The sequence below is a fragment of the Natator depressus genome, chromosome 9, assembly GCF_965152275.1.
Source record: "Natator depressus isolate rNatDep1 chromosome 9, rNatDep2.hap1, whole genome shotgun sequence".
NCBI classification, from domain to species: Eukaryota; Metazoa; Chordata; order Testudines; family Cheloniidae; genus Natator; species Natator depressus.
In genome coordinates this window covers 43,967,664-43,984,037 of record NC_134242.1, presented here as the reverse complement: position 1 = coordinate 43,984,037, position 16,374 = coordinate 43,967,664, and the positions used below count along the sequence as shown (strand labels likewise).

At 44.9% G+C, this 16,374-nt stretch overlaps 1 protein-coding gene across 1 annotated transcript in view; it reads right to left on the bottom strand.

Moving 5' to 3' along the window:
- Positions 1–75: 75 nt before the first annotated feature.
- The window catches only part of GPC1 (glypican 1), a 329,347-nt gene continuing 313,048 nt past the window's right edge, over positions 76–16,374 (bottom strand). The window contains exons 6-9 of the mRNA XM_074963999.1: positions 11,761–11,880; positions 9,595–9,728; positions 6,849–7,024; positions 76–4,181 (exon numbers count right to left, since the gene is read on the bottom strand). Coding sequence (XP_074820100.1) covers positions 3,964–4,181; positions 6,849–7,024; positions 9,595–9,728; positions 11,761–11,880 — 648 coding nt within the window. The 3' untranslated portion in view covers positions 76–3,963. The remainder of the gene's footprint in view (positions 4,182–6,848; positions 7,025–9,594; positions 9,729–11,760; positions 11,881–16,374) is intronic.

Below are 16,374 nucleotides of genomic sequence, written 5' to 3'. Positions count from 1 at the left end.
GATTAATATCTTTGTTTGGGGGTGGGGGTGGAAGGAACCGGGAATTCTTTAGGTGCCTTTTACCTCCAGTCACGTGCACTCCTTCTGTCAGTATCTGATTACCAGAAGTCTGGGGCTCACCCCCTTGGTATCATTACCAAGTTCACCAACCTCTGGAAATGGAATTGTGTATACAGAAAAACAAAACCTATTTCATTCAAAGGGAGCAGGGTGGTGGATTATTTAATTCAGAAAGGCTCTCTACTAGGACCAGAATGCTTTCTTCTTTTAGTTAACTTTTCAAGAAGCAGTATCTTGAGTGCAATAGTAAATAATTAACACTGTGCTTTACATTTACAAATATTTAGTTGTAAATCTAATCTTTTAATTTCTCTCCTTCATTACATCCTCCCCAGTCTCTCTCTCAACAAACTTTAGTATGGTAACTTTTTAAAATGTCATCAAATAAATTTCATCTTGTTTTTAAGCATTTCCTATACCTAGAGGTGACTGCTCTCCGCCACACATTTGTGAGCAGGTGAGAAGCTCGCAATGGCCATGTGATACTGTTGTTAGTGGGTAAACCAAGGACTGAGTGTGGGGCTACTCACATTTAGAAATAAAATAGTGATTTGTAACAGTGGGGACAAATATAGATTTAAGTCTCCAGCCTTTTTATTTATACAAGGATTCAAAGAACATATTTCAACCTTAGATAAACAGTGCAAGATAGTTACAAGTACCTTGGTAACAGAAAGAAATATATAACTGGCCAGCTATGCCAATAAGTGAAATAAATCTTAATCCTCCAGCTAGAAATGCATTTTTTAAAGCAAAGGTGTACTTCAGATATTTGTTATACCTTATCCCCTACCAGGCCCACCAGAAAACAATAGGTTGTTTGTCATTTGTAAAACGATAAATATCTGTGCTCTCAAAGCCGCTAATGATCCCACCCGTAGTTAAAACATACAAATTATGGCACAAAGTTTAAAGACAGAGATGCTTGTAAATCCACTAGTCCATTTTTCAGGTTCTCCACTTTGCAGGGATGTGGGTGTTTAATAATTCAGATAAGAACAAACCCCAAAGTATTTTTTCCTTATCAAAACACTGAGCATTCACCATCTTCCTAACAGAGAAGCGAATGGTCCTTTTTCCTCTTCCCCGTCCAAAGCAGCAAATCTAAAGTGAGTCATACTCCCTTGATATGGGCTATAGCAGTGGTTCTCAGCCAGAGGTCCAGGGCCCCCTGGGGGGCCATGAGCAGGTTTCAGGGGGATCCATCAAGCAGGGCCAGCGTTGTACTTGCTGGGGCCCAGAGAAGAAAGCCATAGCCCCACCTGTAGGGCCCTGAGCCCGGGCAACTTGCGGGGGCGGGCCTGTGGTGTGGGGCCCCCAGACAGTTGCCCTGCTTGCTATCCCCTAATGCTGGCCCTGCCTTTTATATGCAGAGAACCAGTTGTGGGCTGTGGAGGTTTTATAGCAGGGGGATGGACAGGGGGGCTCAAAGAGAGAGGTTGAGAACCTCTGGGATATAGCACTTAACGAGACAGTCCCCCAAGGCCATGAACCGTGTGTGAGTGCTCCAACAGGCTGCAAATACATGATAATGAGATTATTTTTTTCTCTTCCATTGCGTCGAGCCACAGGTGACTAAATATTTATAAAACTATTGACTGTGGTGCTCAAATTTCTTCCATTTAAAAAAATCTACTCCAATGCCCTTTTGACATGTAACATTTTCCATGCTCCCTCAGAAACTGGGTTAGGAGTTACATAATAGAAGGCTCATTTATACATGTAATGGCAACATGGGCTAAAAATCACTGCACTAGACCAATAAAAGCAAACCTGCCTGAAACTACACCGCAGATGATGATAGGGCCAGTAATTTCTTCAATTCAGAGCCAGATAATTTAAATCGAATGGCAAGGTAAGCCTCTGGCTCAAGTTTAGCTTTAAGAACTAGTGGCATCTTGGGACTACAACACCAAAATGATCTAAAATTGTCTGTGCAGAAGCAAGGTGTAATGTGGGACAATAACTCTCCCATAACTGTCCTAAACACAGTCCACGTTTTGATACAGAAGTATAAATGTTAGCCCCCATTACGTGGCTGGGTTAGGAAAAAGTGGTAGTTGTCCAACAAACTAGGAATTTTAACTCAACCGGGGGCATAAGGACTTCACTATACTTGCTTTCTTGCAACATCTCTCAACATTCCTAGCGCTCTGATCCTACAGGCTTACCTTAAATTGCACATTCCATAAACAGTGACAGCACATATCAAATTCTGCTTTTCCCAAATCTTTTGTTATGAACCAAAACACATTTTCGCACGTAACGAAAGACACAGCAGTGTTTAAAAGTCTGATAAGCCTATAAACGTTTTAAACATAAGATATGCTTTCTCCCCAAAAATAAAAATCACAATATTAATAACAGCAGAGCCTAAACTCATGGTTCCCCATTGCCAAAAACAGTCAATAGGACTGTATTGTTACTCTAGATAAATTTCCTAGAGATACTTTTCCAAACAATGTTTACTGTATCTACGAATGAGCTAAGCCAGCTAGGGAACCAAAGTGCACAGCTCTGTAAACACAGACACCCCTAACAGATAGATATGTATGTGTGTATATTTATATATATCGTTTGTTGACAAAAACAAAACCTTTAGTTGAATCCACTCCTGGCACTCATGTAACAAACTACAAAAAATTACTGGCTAACATTAGGAGGCTGTGCATCCATTGCTTAGAGCAGAGGACTGGAAGGTCTAGAAGCATCCTGATGATCCACTGACTCAATGTGTGGCTGTAGCTCAGATACTGGACAGTTTTCATCTTTAGTCACTGCAGTGGTGAAGTTGGACAGGGGCGGGAGGGAAGCAGGCATTCACTTAAAAAGAACTCTCAAAGCCCAGATTATACATCTGAGCCATTTTCCTGGGCAAACAAACTGCCAAGTGAAGTAAGTAATAACCCACTGACTCCCAATACTGTAACTTATTGCTTTAGGCCTCATAACTCTATGTGTATTAATATGCAAGACTTCACAAAATAGCAATTTGCAACAACCCCTTTGGTAGAAGGTTACTGTTGTCTCTGTCATTAACAAAGAGCTTCAGTCTCCTGTTGGAAACAAACCCCTCAAATGACAAATCTCACCCTGCATATCGTGATACTGGATTGCAGGTCTAGGTTAGATCATTAATAGCTAACTTCAAAGGTTTCCAAATATCACGCAAAATCTAAATCTCACTCCCATTCACTTTAAAGTAGGAGCATTATTAATTGCCGCTGATGGCTAATTTTAGTAAACAAAACTACTTGTGTACTTGTAAGTGAAAGGACTGTTGCATTTTAGTTGCAAACGCTTGGATAAGGAATCCCATTGCTAATCGAGTTTGTATTAGCATAAGGAATTATTTGAAACACCTACATCCAAGAAAATGAGTGAAGGATCATCTCTCTGCCTGCTTAAGAAATACAACAGAAAATTATGAATGAGCTCCTGAACATAACAGAGTGCTTGCTGCTGTTATCAGTCCTAATTTTAAAAGTTGCACTGTTCTAAACCTGCCGGGCTTTAGATGTTAATGGGTAAGTGGCATTTTTGGCTACGGTTGTATAACAATATTAGGTTAACTGCATATTCCACTGCAGTCAGTCAAATGGTGACTCTCTGGAGATCGTTTTTTCTTTTCCCCCTATCTGCAGAGGCTTGTTTGAGGCCCCAAAGAGCCTCTTTGTGGCAAAACAGTGAAATAAAAAATGAGGTACGGAAAGAGGGCCCAGCATTCAAAAAAGAGCAAACAAGGATGGAACAGCTCTAGCACTGCCAGATATCACAAACAATTGAGACCTTTTTTTTTCTCCCTCTTTCTTGCCAAGATGAATTAAATATTGTCCCTTTTTTTTTTTTTTTTGGCAAAGTTAAGACCTCAGCCACAGTCTCTTTCATGGCTGTGCAAGTAAGTTACCGCCGCAAGTACTGCGTTGCAATAACAGCCACAGAAAGGAAGATTAGGAAGGAGGAAGGCAAAAATTTGTTGCTGGCCCCCTTTACGCCACGTCCAGACTGGTTAGGAATAGCATGTACTTCTGGCTGCCTGGTGCTGGGGTTCTTGGAAAGTCTTTTGCCGCAGACTTCATCAGGGCAGCCATCACCACTCCCAGAGCCACTGATGTCATCACCTGTATACAGAGAGAAACTCAGGGTGAGACTGACAAATCAAACTTTGTGCTCAGCACAGCACAGGACAGCCACTGCCTCTAGAGGCTTACAAATTCAACCAGACTAGGAGTTTGGAGACGGGATGGCGGGAGAATCCCAGGGGAATGAATACTACGACTGACTCACTGTGTTTCCTTTCATATATATGGTCTGGAATATATGTATTGTATTCCTTCACTAGGTGTACTTGAATGGACATGGGATGGCGTGGAGTGTTCACAAGCCCTTGCAGTCAGGTGGTTAGCTGGCTCTGTTAGCTGTGGCCAAGGCTTGAGTCAGTCAGTCAGGTCCCTGCCAAACAAGGTAAAGGCTGTAGAGCACACTAGCCCTTCTGTACTTGGTCTCACATTGATGTTGAAATGGCCTATTGCTGTAGCAGCTAGATACTGATTGGAAAATTTTAAAACGTGAAAAGACCACCCACCGTAGGCTGCTGTTTGTGCTTTGGAGAGAGAGAGTTCAGCCTTAAACCAAAAGCTCAGGTATTAAGAAAGAACATCTTACATCACAGTGTGAGGCTCATGAGACTTAGTCTCTGAGGCATTGTCAAGGGCGGTCAACTCCAGACATACGCAGGGCTCTTAAGGATCAGATCCAAAGCCCCTTGAAGGCAACAAAGACTCCCCTTGACTTCACAAATCTTTGACTCAGGCCCAGAGTGAACCCAGTCCTAGACTGTTTGACCCCCAGAACTTCAGCTGAACATAACTGCTGCATTTGGGTACAGGGTGAGTTGTGGACGCTCAAATAATCTTTAGAGATTAATTCAATGTACTGTGGATAATGAAGATTGGTTTAAAGTGAAAAGAGGCTTGAGCAAAGGGGTTGTGCTCACAGCAGTCCACACCTCTCAGGAGGTGGCCTTAAAGTGTAACTCGAAGTAGAGCACATTGCAATATTCTACGCTGTCGGTGACAAAGATGGGTAACCATTGCAAGACTAGTTTTCTATCAAATATGTTTGCCCTCAGCAGGGTTGCACGGGGTGTCTGCCAGGGGAGCATTTGACCCTGTGGAAACACTGTACAGAGCTGTGCAGTACAAAATCAACTTGCTTAAGGTTTTGATATGTCGGCCCTGGTTCATGATGGTTTTTCTGATCACATAATTGTTCTAAATGGGCTACTGTAATTGAATATAGTTATTTAGAACAATGAAAGGAAAGCAAAGCCCAGGTCAACATGAATGTTCACCTGAAACACAAGATGTATGCCAGACATCTTGTCTTTGTTTCTACTTTACTGAAAAGCCTGGCTCTACATCAATTATTTATTTATTTAGTGAGAGATATTCATAAAAAAAGGCTAAAAAGGCAAATTTTCTCTTGAGACTTCTGTACTTTATGTAGAATTATTTTGATGGCAAATCTAAAATGAACCAGACTTTAGTGAGACACACTTCTGCTCTGTGTCTGTCTCTAAAGCTTTATCACACCTTCCTCTATGTAAATTAAACACTTAAGGGTTTTCTACAATGAAGCTGAAAAAGACAGACTGCAAAACACTGTTTCTCTCAGGTGGATTTTTTATCTTGCCCAGATGAAGAGCATGGACAATATGGGTTAGATTGTAATGATGGTGTATGGGGTTTTCATCCACAATTACAGCAAATTTCATGGTGGCTGCAGTGTCCTATGATTTATTTAAAAAGTATCCAGAAAGATTCTGATTCCATTGCAATTTGGGGGGCTGGGGACTTCTAAATTCCAAGCTGCTGAATAACACTCTATGGGAAGAATTCCTCACAGGTGAGTTAATGGTTACACAAACATGGAAATCAAATATGGCCATGGGAGATCGAAAACATTTCATCCCTAGCCACCAGGAGGTTGTGCCTTAGCATAGCAATAGCTCCATTTTGTTTGGCCACCCCAGCACTAAATGGAAGCACATACAACGCTTGCTGCATAGCCTGTGATCTTACATTGACTTACACATCTCTGGTGCGCACACTAGCAGAAAGGGTGCAGGTTCTACAGTCTTGAAGGGAATGCTGTGCCTAGCTCTGACCATACATGACTGTAGAGCTCGGGAGATGATGCTCACTAGTCGAGATGTGAAATGGAAAGCTTTTCCCATTCCCTACGAGCTGTTCAGGGGACAGCTGAAGATCACATGGTCTTTCTTGGGGAGGGGGAGGTTAAACATCCTGGGTTGTGGCCAACATCCTTTCCAATACAGAACAGGCTCTTAGGTGGCATGTGGGGTATTGCAGGACACAAATGGTGACCGTTACCCTGCGTCAGTACAGTACTGTCAGCAGTGCACCTCATTCTGTTATTCTAATGCCCTTTCGGATGCGGGAGTATCACAGGCTGGACGCAAACCCGCACTCCATTCTGTTCCATAACAAGGGCCAGCAGTTGTTATGAATCAGGCCCTGTACTCGCTGTAGGGCAGGGACTGTATCCTCATCAGTGTTTGGAAAACATTAACCCATTTTTTGTGCAATCTAAATAAAAATACCACTGCAGGACGCATGTGGGCATTTAGTCTTCTCTCTCGTTTTATCATGCACTGCCAGGAATTGGGATTAATGGATTTTTTCCAGCTGTCATTCAGAAATCACTTGGTATTCACGGTCTGTCCTCATCCCTTTCCCATTACTTGGGATTTCTGGTGTACTCACTAGCATCCTGGAAGTCCACATCATTGCCATTGTAAGCATTGCGCAGTCGGTTTGTCATGATCTTCAGCTGCATGATTTGCTGACGAATGGTCATATCTGGCTTGGTGATGTCCACCTCTACCTCTGGATTATTAATCTGATTGGCCAGACCATCTCCCATCACCTCTGGCAAATACCTACACAGGAAATCAATTCATTCACATTGCTTTTCCCAAACAGTAAATTCTCCTTTTGGTATTACAGGTGCCATTACAACTGATAATCTACCATCTACGAGAGGGAGAGCTTTGCAGCTTGGTAGTATCACAATTGTATTTACTCGTGTTCCAATCGCAGCCTCGTGTTTCTGGTTCGTTCGTCTTTCTGCTCATACTCCTGCACTAGCATAAGGTGCAATCTGAGCTCCCAACTCTTTGACTATAGAGATCTTCCTGGCAGTGGACAGAAGAGGGCAGATTCAGGCAGCCCACACAAGGCACTGAGCTGTGCTGGGAGGTCCATGGTTGGCAGGACAAAGGGAGGAGGCCAGTGGATTTGCCACTGTATGTGCAACCCAGAATTTACAGCAGGGGTGGGCAAACTTTTTGGCCCGAGGGCCACATCAGGGTGCGAAACTGTATGGAGGACCAGGTAGGGAAGTCTGGCTCCCGTGCCCTATCCACCCCCACCAACTGACTGCCCCCCCCCCGGGTCCCCACTCCCATCCAACCCCCCCATCCCCGGGCTCCTTGTCCCCTGACCGCCCCTCCTCCCCCCGGGACCCCACTGCCATCCAACCCCCTCTGCTCCCTGTCCCCTGACTGCCCCACTCCCTATCCACACTCCCGTCCCCTGACAGGCCCCCAGGGATTCCCACGCCCTATCCAACACCCCCTGTTCCCCGACCCCTGACCGCCCAATCCCCAGAACCTCCGCCCTATCCAACCGCCCCCTGCTCCCTGTCCTATGACTGCCGCCCCCTTACCATGCCGCTCAGAGCAGCAGGAGCTTGCAGCCCCACTGCCTGGACTGAGCCAGCTGTGCTACCCGCGCGGTGGCGTAACTCCGGGGGAGGGGCTGGGGTCTAGCCTCCCCAGCCAGGAGCTCAAGGGCTGGGCCGGATGTGGCCTGCGGGCCATACTTTGTCCACCTCTGGCTTACAGTGTGCCTGTCTCCCCCTAGTGGTTGGACCGCCTATTGCTACCGACTATGCACTAACAGACTTGGGTATTTCAGCTGAGGCAGTATAGCCTCACGTTTTTAGAGCTAGAGGTCTCAGACTCTGTCCCATGCTGCTGACAATGACCTCAGGGGCAACACACAAGAGAATGACCCCCGGGGTCTCTATTTAAGGCTACTTCAGCCCTTGGGTAGCTGCTGTGGAGTGTCAAGTTCTGAAGGGTAGGATGTCCCACTGTCCAAGTGCCTAGGTCAGCTCTGTGCAAGGCTGAGGATCTGGTCCCATGCTGGCACCAGTGGCATAGCCCGCGTGACATCCAGCCCATTACACAAGAAAGGGGTTCATCACCACATGGGAGATTAGGAAACTGACACATTATGACCTAGTCCATGACTGCACTGGAACTACTGGATTCACCTCCTGATATGATTAACAAGGCGGCTGGGAAACCCTTATACCCAATCAACTGGGAGCTGGCTAGCTAGTCATTAAAGCTGCATTTCTCCCTGCTCAGTGTCACTGTCAATCAAGCACTTAAAAAAAACCTTTGGCATTTCAGGCAATGCCTGAAAACATTTTAAAAACTAAGGCCCAGATTCCCAGCTGTCATAGATCAGGCTACCCGGGGATGGTAACAGAGTTATGATGTTTACAACAGCTGAGGATCTGGCCCCAAAACAATGTTTTAAGTGTAAACCATGGGCATAATGTACTTCTATGGTGGCAGAATTTGCAAGGGGTGAAGTCTGAGAGGTAACAGTGCGTAAATGGGTAACTAGATAAATGTTTGCAATTCCCAGCAGTGCCTCTGGGTTTCTTCCAAAGCGAATCTGTCCATTCTACTAATGGCATTTAATGCCTAAGCGTGTGAAGATTCTGTGTGTAATTTTTTAGCAAACGTGCTTCGATGTTTAAAAGTCTAAAATGTGGGAAGAGAGCAACACATTTTAAATTCAAGGCATCCACTTCTCAAAATCTGCCTCTGGAAAAGGGTTAAGCTTTGCACTTGTTCCTGAGAGGCTGGGGCTGAGCCCTTTAAACTGACGGGAACTGACAGCAGGGCCAGTTCAATTGCTGAGATTGAGAGGACCACAAAGGGTGTGGTAACCACAGCCAGACTCCTAAAGAAGCTGTGCATTGGGCTGACTAGCCCTGGTGGTGCTCAGACCAGGGCAGAAGGAAGGGGGAGGGGATCCGCCCGTAACTGTGGTGTGCAGCCGCTCAGGGGGTGCAGAGGAACTCATGCAAAGGAGTTCCTGACTGCCCTGATCAGCCATCAATGGATCCTGATCCTCACACTGCCCCCTGCTGGGGCCGGGGAAGTTACTGTGGCCTTACCAATTCCTAGTGAGTAGAGGACACAGGATTAGGGTTGAAGCAACTGAGGGAGAGGCCCTTGAGGGCAACCATATTTTCGTGAAATGTCCTCTATAATGGAGTTTATGTCACAGGCTGTAAAGCGTCATGGGGCAGGAATGTGGGAAGAACTAGCTTCTCTCTGCACCTACCTTTATCGTCTCTTTCTGGTAGCAGCTTTAAGTTTAGTATGGAGAGTTTTTGCTTTGCTTCTCTACACCCCATCCTTACCTTCCCTTGGCCATTCCGTTCCAGCACTTGTCCTCGTTCACCGAGCCGGATGTTATTTTCTCATTGCAAAGTGTGCTTGGCAAGGCAACCCAGTAATCCTTGATATCTCTCAGCTTCCCTTTGGCATCAGAAACCTGTAAGATGGACGGAGAATCTTGGCCCAAGGAAACATCTATTAAACCCCAGAGGCTGGGTCGTCCAGCTAGATGGTTCTAGCTCAAGGGTGGGCAAACTTTTTGGCCTGAGGGCCACATCAGGGTGTGAAACCATATGGAGGACTGGGTAGGGAGGGCTGTGCCCCCCAAACAGCCTGGCCCTTACGCCCTATCCAAACCCACCCACTTCCCGCCCACTGACTGCCCCCCTCAGAACCTCTGACCCATCCAACCCACCGCCTGCCAGGCTCCTTGTCCCCTGACCGCCCCCCCGGGACCCCACCCCCATCCAACCCCCTCTGCTCCCTGTCCCCTGACTGCCCCGAACCCTATCCACACCCCTGCCCCCTGACAGGCCCTCCGGGACTCCCATGTCCTATCCAAACCCCCCTGTTCTCCGCCCCCTGACCGCCCCACCTCCAGAACCTCTGCCCCATCCAACCGCTCCCTGCTCTCTGTCCTCTGACTGCCCCCCGGCACCCGCTACCCAATCTCCCTTGCTGCCCTGCGCACCGCCGCTGCCCCCTTACCACTCCGCTCAGAGCGGCAGGAGCTTGCAGCCCCGCCGCCTGGATGAAGCCAGCTGTGCTACCCACATGGCAGCGCAACTACAGGGGAGGAGGGACAGCGGGGGAGGGGCCGGGGGCTAGCCTCCCTGGCAAGGAGCTCAAGGGCTGGGGAGGACAGTCCCGCAGGCCGGATGTGGCCCACGGGCCGTAGTTTGCCCACCTCTGTTTTAGCTCATTTATTTTATAACTCAGAGAGAGCACTGTTGTTTTTTCACATACAGGAAAAGAGCACTAACTTTACCTTAAATAACAGCCCTCAGCCCAAGGAGCTGGCCAACTGAGGCCAACATTTCCATGTGAAGGACTGTTCTGCTGTGTTCATCTGTTTTATAACACAGTTGATATTAAAGCCATGTATCACAATGATGTGCTGGCTCCTTTCTAGCCACGCCCCCAGCCACGCCCATTGCAATAGACAGGAGGGAAGAAATTAGCTCAGCAGGGCCACAAACCATTCTTTAAGCAACAGCGAGTGTGATTCTGGAATGAGGACCCAGGGAGATGGTGTGAGAGCGTGGGCAGGCCAGGTAACAGGTTCTGATGGGCAGAGACAGACTCAGGAGGGCTGGGCAGGAGAAGCAGATCCGGTAGGGCAGAGGGCTGAGCAAGGGAAAGCAGCCTAGCAGGGAGGCTGGGAGTGATCCAGGGAGCTGCTGGGGAGCACGTGCTGTCATCTAGTGCTGAGAAGCTGAGCCACAAGCAGCTGAGGGTCAGCAGGGAACAAGGCGTTCGATCAGCCTGTCACAGAGGAGACAGGATGATCACAGCCTGTTGCCCACAGAATCAGAAATGTCCAATAAAAGACAAGGACCAACAGTGTAGCAAAGCTGCAGGGAGACAACACTGCAGCTACTCCAACATCACCATCAGGAGATGTTGCCCCAGAACACCAATGGCAGAGCAAGACCAGGTCTAAAAAACCAAGGGCCGGACCTTCAGAGAGAGAAGCAACTAAGAGCAGTGATGAAGTTCAGCAGGGTGATGCACAACAGCCTGTGTTGGAGAAAAGGGCTGGCTGGCTTGTGTTCCATTCTGCTACCGATACACTTAGGGACCAAACATCTTGACAAGCTTGGGGAGTTCCACCAAACTGGTGCTACGAAGCTGAAACTCAGCAGCCAGAATCCTGTCTTAGTTGAGTCTTCAGTGGGACAGCTATAGGTCAGTAACTTTTTCTACTTAATAGGCACATCTGAGGGTTTATTGGGAAGGCACCAAAGGCTAGAGCACAGCCGAGGGCTTGCTCTGAGCTTGTGTTATACAGAACACACCCCCTGATCCCAAACAGGGTTGGTGCCCACCGCTCTCAGTAACACCCTGCCATTGGGTCAGCAACGATCCCGACACATGACACGGACAGACATGATGAGCCCACTGTTGCGGCAGGCAGCTTTAAATATTCCAATAGGGGAAATGTTTTATAAATTCAGAGAGACACTTACTAGCTTCTCCAGTCCAAGCCCTGAGGATTTATCGTCGGTGACAGCTTTTCCCCTTCTTTTCTTATCCTCTCCACTGGATACTTTTGTGCTGATTTTGGGATTTCCACAACCTTGGAAAACCTGAAAAAACCCCAAACCAAACCAAACCTTCCTTTATATTGTGGTTCAATAGCTTTCCCCATTAACTAGTGCTGTTATTACTTTTCCTGTTAAATAGTTCTGTCTGAATTCCCCATTTCTCCCACTCACCTGATCTTTTTGATTATGACCTAGTTTTTGGACCTGTCACCATAGTCTATATTAAAAAAAGAAAAATATCTCTAGCAATTTTGCATTCTCCTTCCATGATTCTAAAAATTCATCAGGCCTTAGAAGAAAAAGCAGGCAACCCTCCACCTTTCCCTACAACACAAAATGAAACCACCCCAGTGTACTGTACAAATGAGCCACACGTGCAAATGGCACCTATGTGGTAATCTCACTAGACCAACACTGCCAATTTAACACAATAACACAAATCATCACTAATTCACCCGGTAGTTCATGCTGGCAGCATCACCGTCTGCAAGGACTGTTACCAAATTGGACATGGAAGCTGGATATGAGAAGAGAGGGAGGGACACTTACTTTCTGTTCATAATTACACAAGAGCAATTTTGAGACATTTGTTTCTAATGCACCTTCTTGGACTCTGGCAAGAGCTGCATGGCAGCTGATTGATTACCTCGAGTGCTGAGGTACAGTCCTATAATGCTGGGGTCTAGCTCTCTCCCGCAGCTATTCTACAGAGTGCACTTTTTAACATTAACCTTTGAACATTTACAGTCAAACATTAATATTAAAATAATTAACAATTCACATTTGCTCTCACTGACACCAGTGAATAGTTATTAATGGTTTATTCTCTGCTATGGTTTATGAAGCAATAAACTGGTCTAAATAGTATATTACATATAGGATAAAAGATGGCCTTGTGTTTTTACAAGCTGGTGAGTAAGTAAAGAGGTCTCAGCTACTCTTACCAGAGTATCAGATTACATTTCAGGGCCATCTATTGTTAAATTTTAAATGCATACAAATACTGACTGGAAATAATATAATGCCTGGGGTTGAAAATTCTGATGACTGGGAGAAATATCCCAAATCTACCTGGTCTGCAAATCCAACTAGAATAGCTCCACTTCTGAAGGCAGAAGTGTTCAATAAATATTTATATTCTGTGTTTGGAATGAGGATGCTTAAGTACTTCCCAGCCCATTACAAAGGAAGATGTTAAATAGCATCTACTAGGACTACATTTTTTAAATCAATAGGCCCAGATAACTTACACCCAAGAGTTGGCTGAGGAGATGTTTGGCCCACTGATGTTAATTTTTTAATAAATTGTGGAATACTGGGGAAATTCCAGAATACTGGAAGAATGCTAATATTGTGCCAATGTTCACAAAGGGCAAGCAGAGGTAATTATTGGGTGGTTAGCCTGAACAGCAACCCCAGGTAAAATAATTGAAAATCTGACATAGGATTCAATCAATAACGATTTAAAGGATAGAAATATAATTAATGCCTATCAGCATGCTTTTTTTTAAAGGAAAATAGGTCATCGAATAAACCTGATTTTATTTCTTGTTTAGATGAATGGACTTCTGTAATTTGTTTGAACTTAATACTGTACGACATTCACATTGAAAAATTCACACTATGCAATATCAATAAAGCACACGTTAAATGGATTAGAAACTGGCTAATTGGCAGATCTCACAAAGTAATTATCAATGGAGAATCAACATCACATGGGGATATTTCTGGTGGGGTTCCACAGGGAGAGGTTTTAAGCCTGCCACTATTCAATATTTTAATCAATGATCTGGAAGTAAAGATAAAGTCACTGCTGATAAAATTTGCAGATGGCACAAATATCGTGTGAGGAGTAAATAATGTTGATGACAGGACAGGAAAAACAAAGCGATCTGGGTCCCTTGGAAAGCTAAGGCCATTGAAACAAAATGCATTTTAATACAGCCAAATGTAAGGTCCTACCTCTATGAACCAAGAATAGAGGCCATAGCTACAGAATGGGGGACTGTATTCCGGAAAGCTGTGATTCTGAAAAGGATCTAGGGGTCATCATGGGCAAACAACAGAACATGAACTCCCAGTCCAACACAAGTTACTGGGCTCAATACAAGGGTAAGTGGGTGGAATTCTCTGTCCTGTGACATTCAGGAGGTCAGACGAGGTGAGCTAATGGTACTTTCTGGCCTTAAACGCAATGAATCTGTGAGATTTCCAGTGTTCGACTATGGCTTCTGGGCCAGACAAAGAAAGAAATACTTCACAACAATACATTCTACGCTCACTATGTGTTCAGGTTTGGTTCTTACTTCATCCAAACTCCCATGCCTCTTTATTCTCCTGTAAGTACTTTTGCAGAGGGACGGAGGCACTGCTGACGCCACACAGCTCATATTGGTTAAGCAGTGACTATGTGACTAAGCGGTACTCAGCACGCAAGAGGACACAAAGGAAACCATGATCCCTGCGCCAAGGAAATTACAATCCAGACTGAGAAGTGGTGAAAATCAGACACACAGTGTGCTAGAGGGGCTAGAGGAGAATGCTGTGACAGCAGACATGCTTTAAGATATTGCAACTGGGGATTTTCCAACAACTTCAATGGCCTTCATTGGATCAGAACCTTTACGAGTAGATGACAGCATACGTTGATGTTTTTTGCATAAGAAATGAGTTCAAGGAAGGATTTGAGTAGACAGAAGGTGGCTGGTCACGCACTCTGGATGAGAGTGCTGCAAACCAGAAAGCCCAGTAGCTTGAAGTATAAAAAGAAAATTATCCTAAAAATATCATCAGGCTGTAAAAAAGGCCAAGCCCAAAGTTATTTGCACTATGAGGAAGAATAACACTAGTGAGTGCAGTTTAACAAGAAAAACAGGACTCAAGATGCTGAAAAGCAAGAAAACGAAGTCTCTAAATATCTGATCACTGATTCCCTCCTCTGGGTGAAGGATGATCACTGATCCTTCACCCAGAGGAGGGGAGCTTTGATTAGTTACATCTGCATTATTACCTGAACACTCCATGTTCTAAATGGATTAAGAAAGGGTCTAAGATCTATTTCCATATGTACAGAGTGACCTGCAGCCACCCTTACAATAATATTACTGAGGTACTAGAAGTGTTCCTGACAGAATTTAAAATCATCTTTAATCCAGAATCTTAAAAGAGAATCTCCTCAATTCTATTCTCAGCTTTGCCATTAACTTCCACTGCAGCCACGGGCCACTCATTTACTCTCTCTGCCTCAGTTTCTCTATCTTGGGAGTGATAATACTTACTTATTTGACTCACAGGCATGTTGTGAAGTTTAATTAGTCAGGGTTGACAAAGACCATTGCTAATGAAGGCTACTAAGCATTAAGAATATTTTGCATTGAACTGGGTCAGAAGAAACTTTTACAGCATTATTAAACTGATGGCCTGATGCCTCTCTGCATTGCTGTCTTTGAAATAGGAGATCTGCCTCTTTTGGCATTTTCATTCCTTTCTGCATCATCAGTAGGGATCCTAGTTTTCTGTGATGATAAAACCAAAATTCTCCCTTTCTGTGGATTGGTTGTCTGAGATAAGCCACTGTTTCCATTTAGATTATTTAGTATCACTGGCTGGCTGAGTTCATTTACTTGTGTATCAGTATTTAATGTTGCTGGCTGGATATCATTGTTATGGCATGCCTAGTTACTAATAAGATGCTCAGAGCTTTTTGTAGGAGTGTTTTTGATTATTAATAAAACCAGCCAAATAAATAAATCAATACAAATGAGCTCTGTGGTAGCCAATCCTTCCCAGAAGCATACCCTCATCCTTCCTCAAACACCCAATCAGATCAATGGTTTCTGTAGTGTGCTTGGAAGGTCAGCAAATTCAGGCTCCCTCAGACCAACAGAACAGATGTCTGGAGATTTGAGCGGCCTAATGAGGAACCAGGTGCCTTAATTTGGACCTGCGAAATTGTAAATTGATAAATGAGACAGGTGAATTGAACAGAAGAATTCACTTGGTTTTTGACAGAAGGTCTGTGGAAGTAGGGTGTTTCTTGTAATTTTGGTTCAAGAAACATGAACATTTTCAAAATAGGCCATTTGCTCTTTGGGTGTCTTTAAATTCAGGCTAGTTGCCTATTTAACCAAGTATGAATTTGCAGGTAGAAGCTATCAACAGATCCTAAAATAATAGTACATTAGCACACAATTCCTTAATGCAGAGATATCAAGCACTCGAATGTTAGCAAGTGGTGCCAACTCATTTCACTCCAGCAGCTGAATGCTCTTTGTATGCTGAGAACTTGTAGTGAGCTTAAACTGCAGCAAGGGCATTTAGGTTAGATATTAGGAAAAACTTTCCAACTGTAGGTGTAGTAAGTTTTGGAATAGGTTTCCAAGGGAGGTTGTGGAATCCCCGTCACTAGGGGTTGGACAAACACCTGTCAGAGACGGTATAGGTGTAATCAGTCCTGCTTTTGTGCAGGGGGCTGGACTTGATCTCCCATAGTCCCTTCCAGCCCTACATTTCTATGATTCTGTGAACTCTCTGATA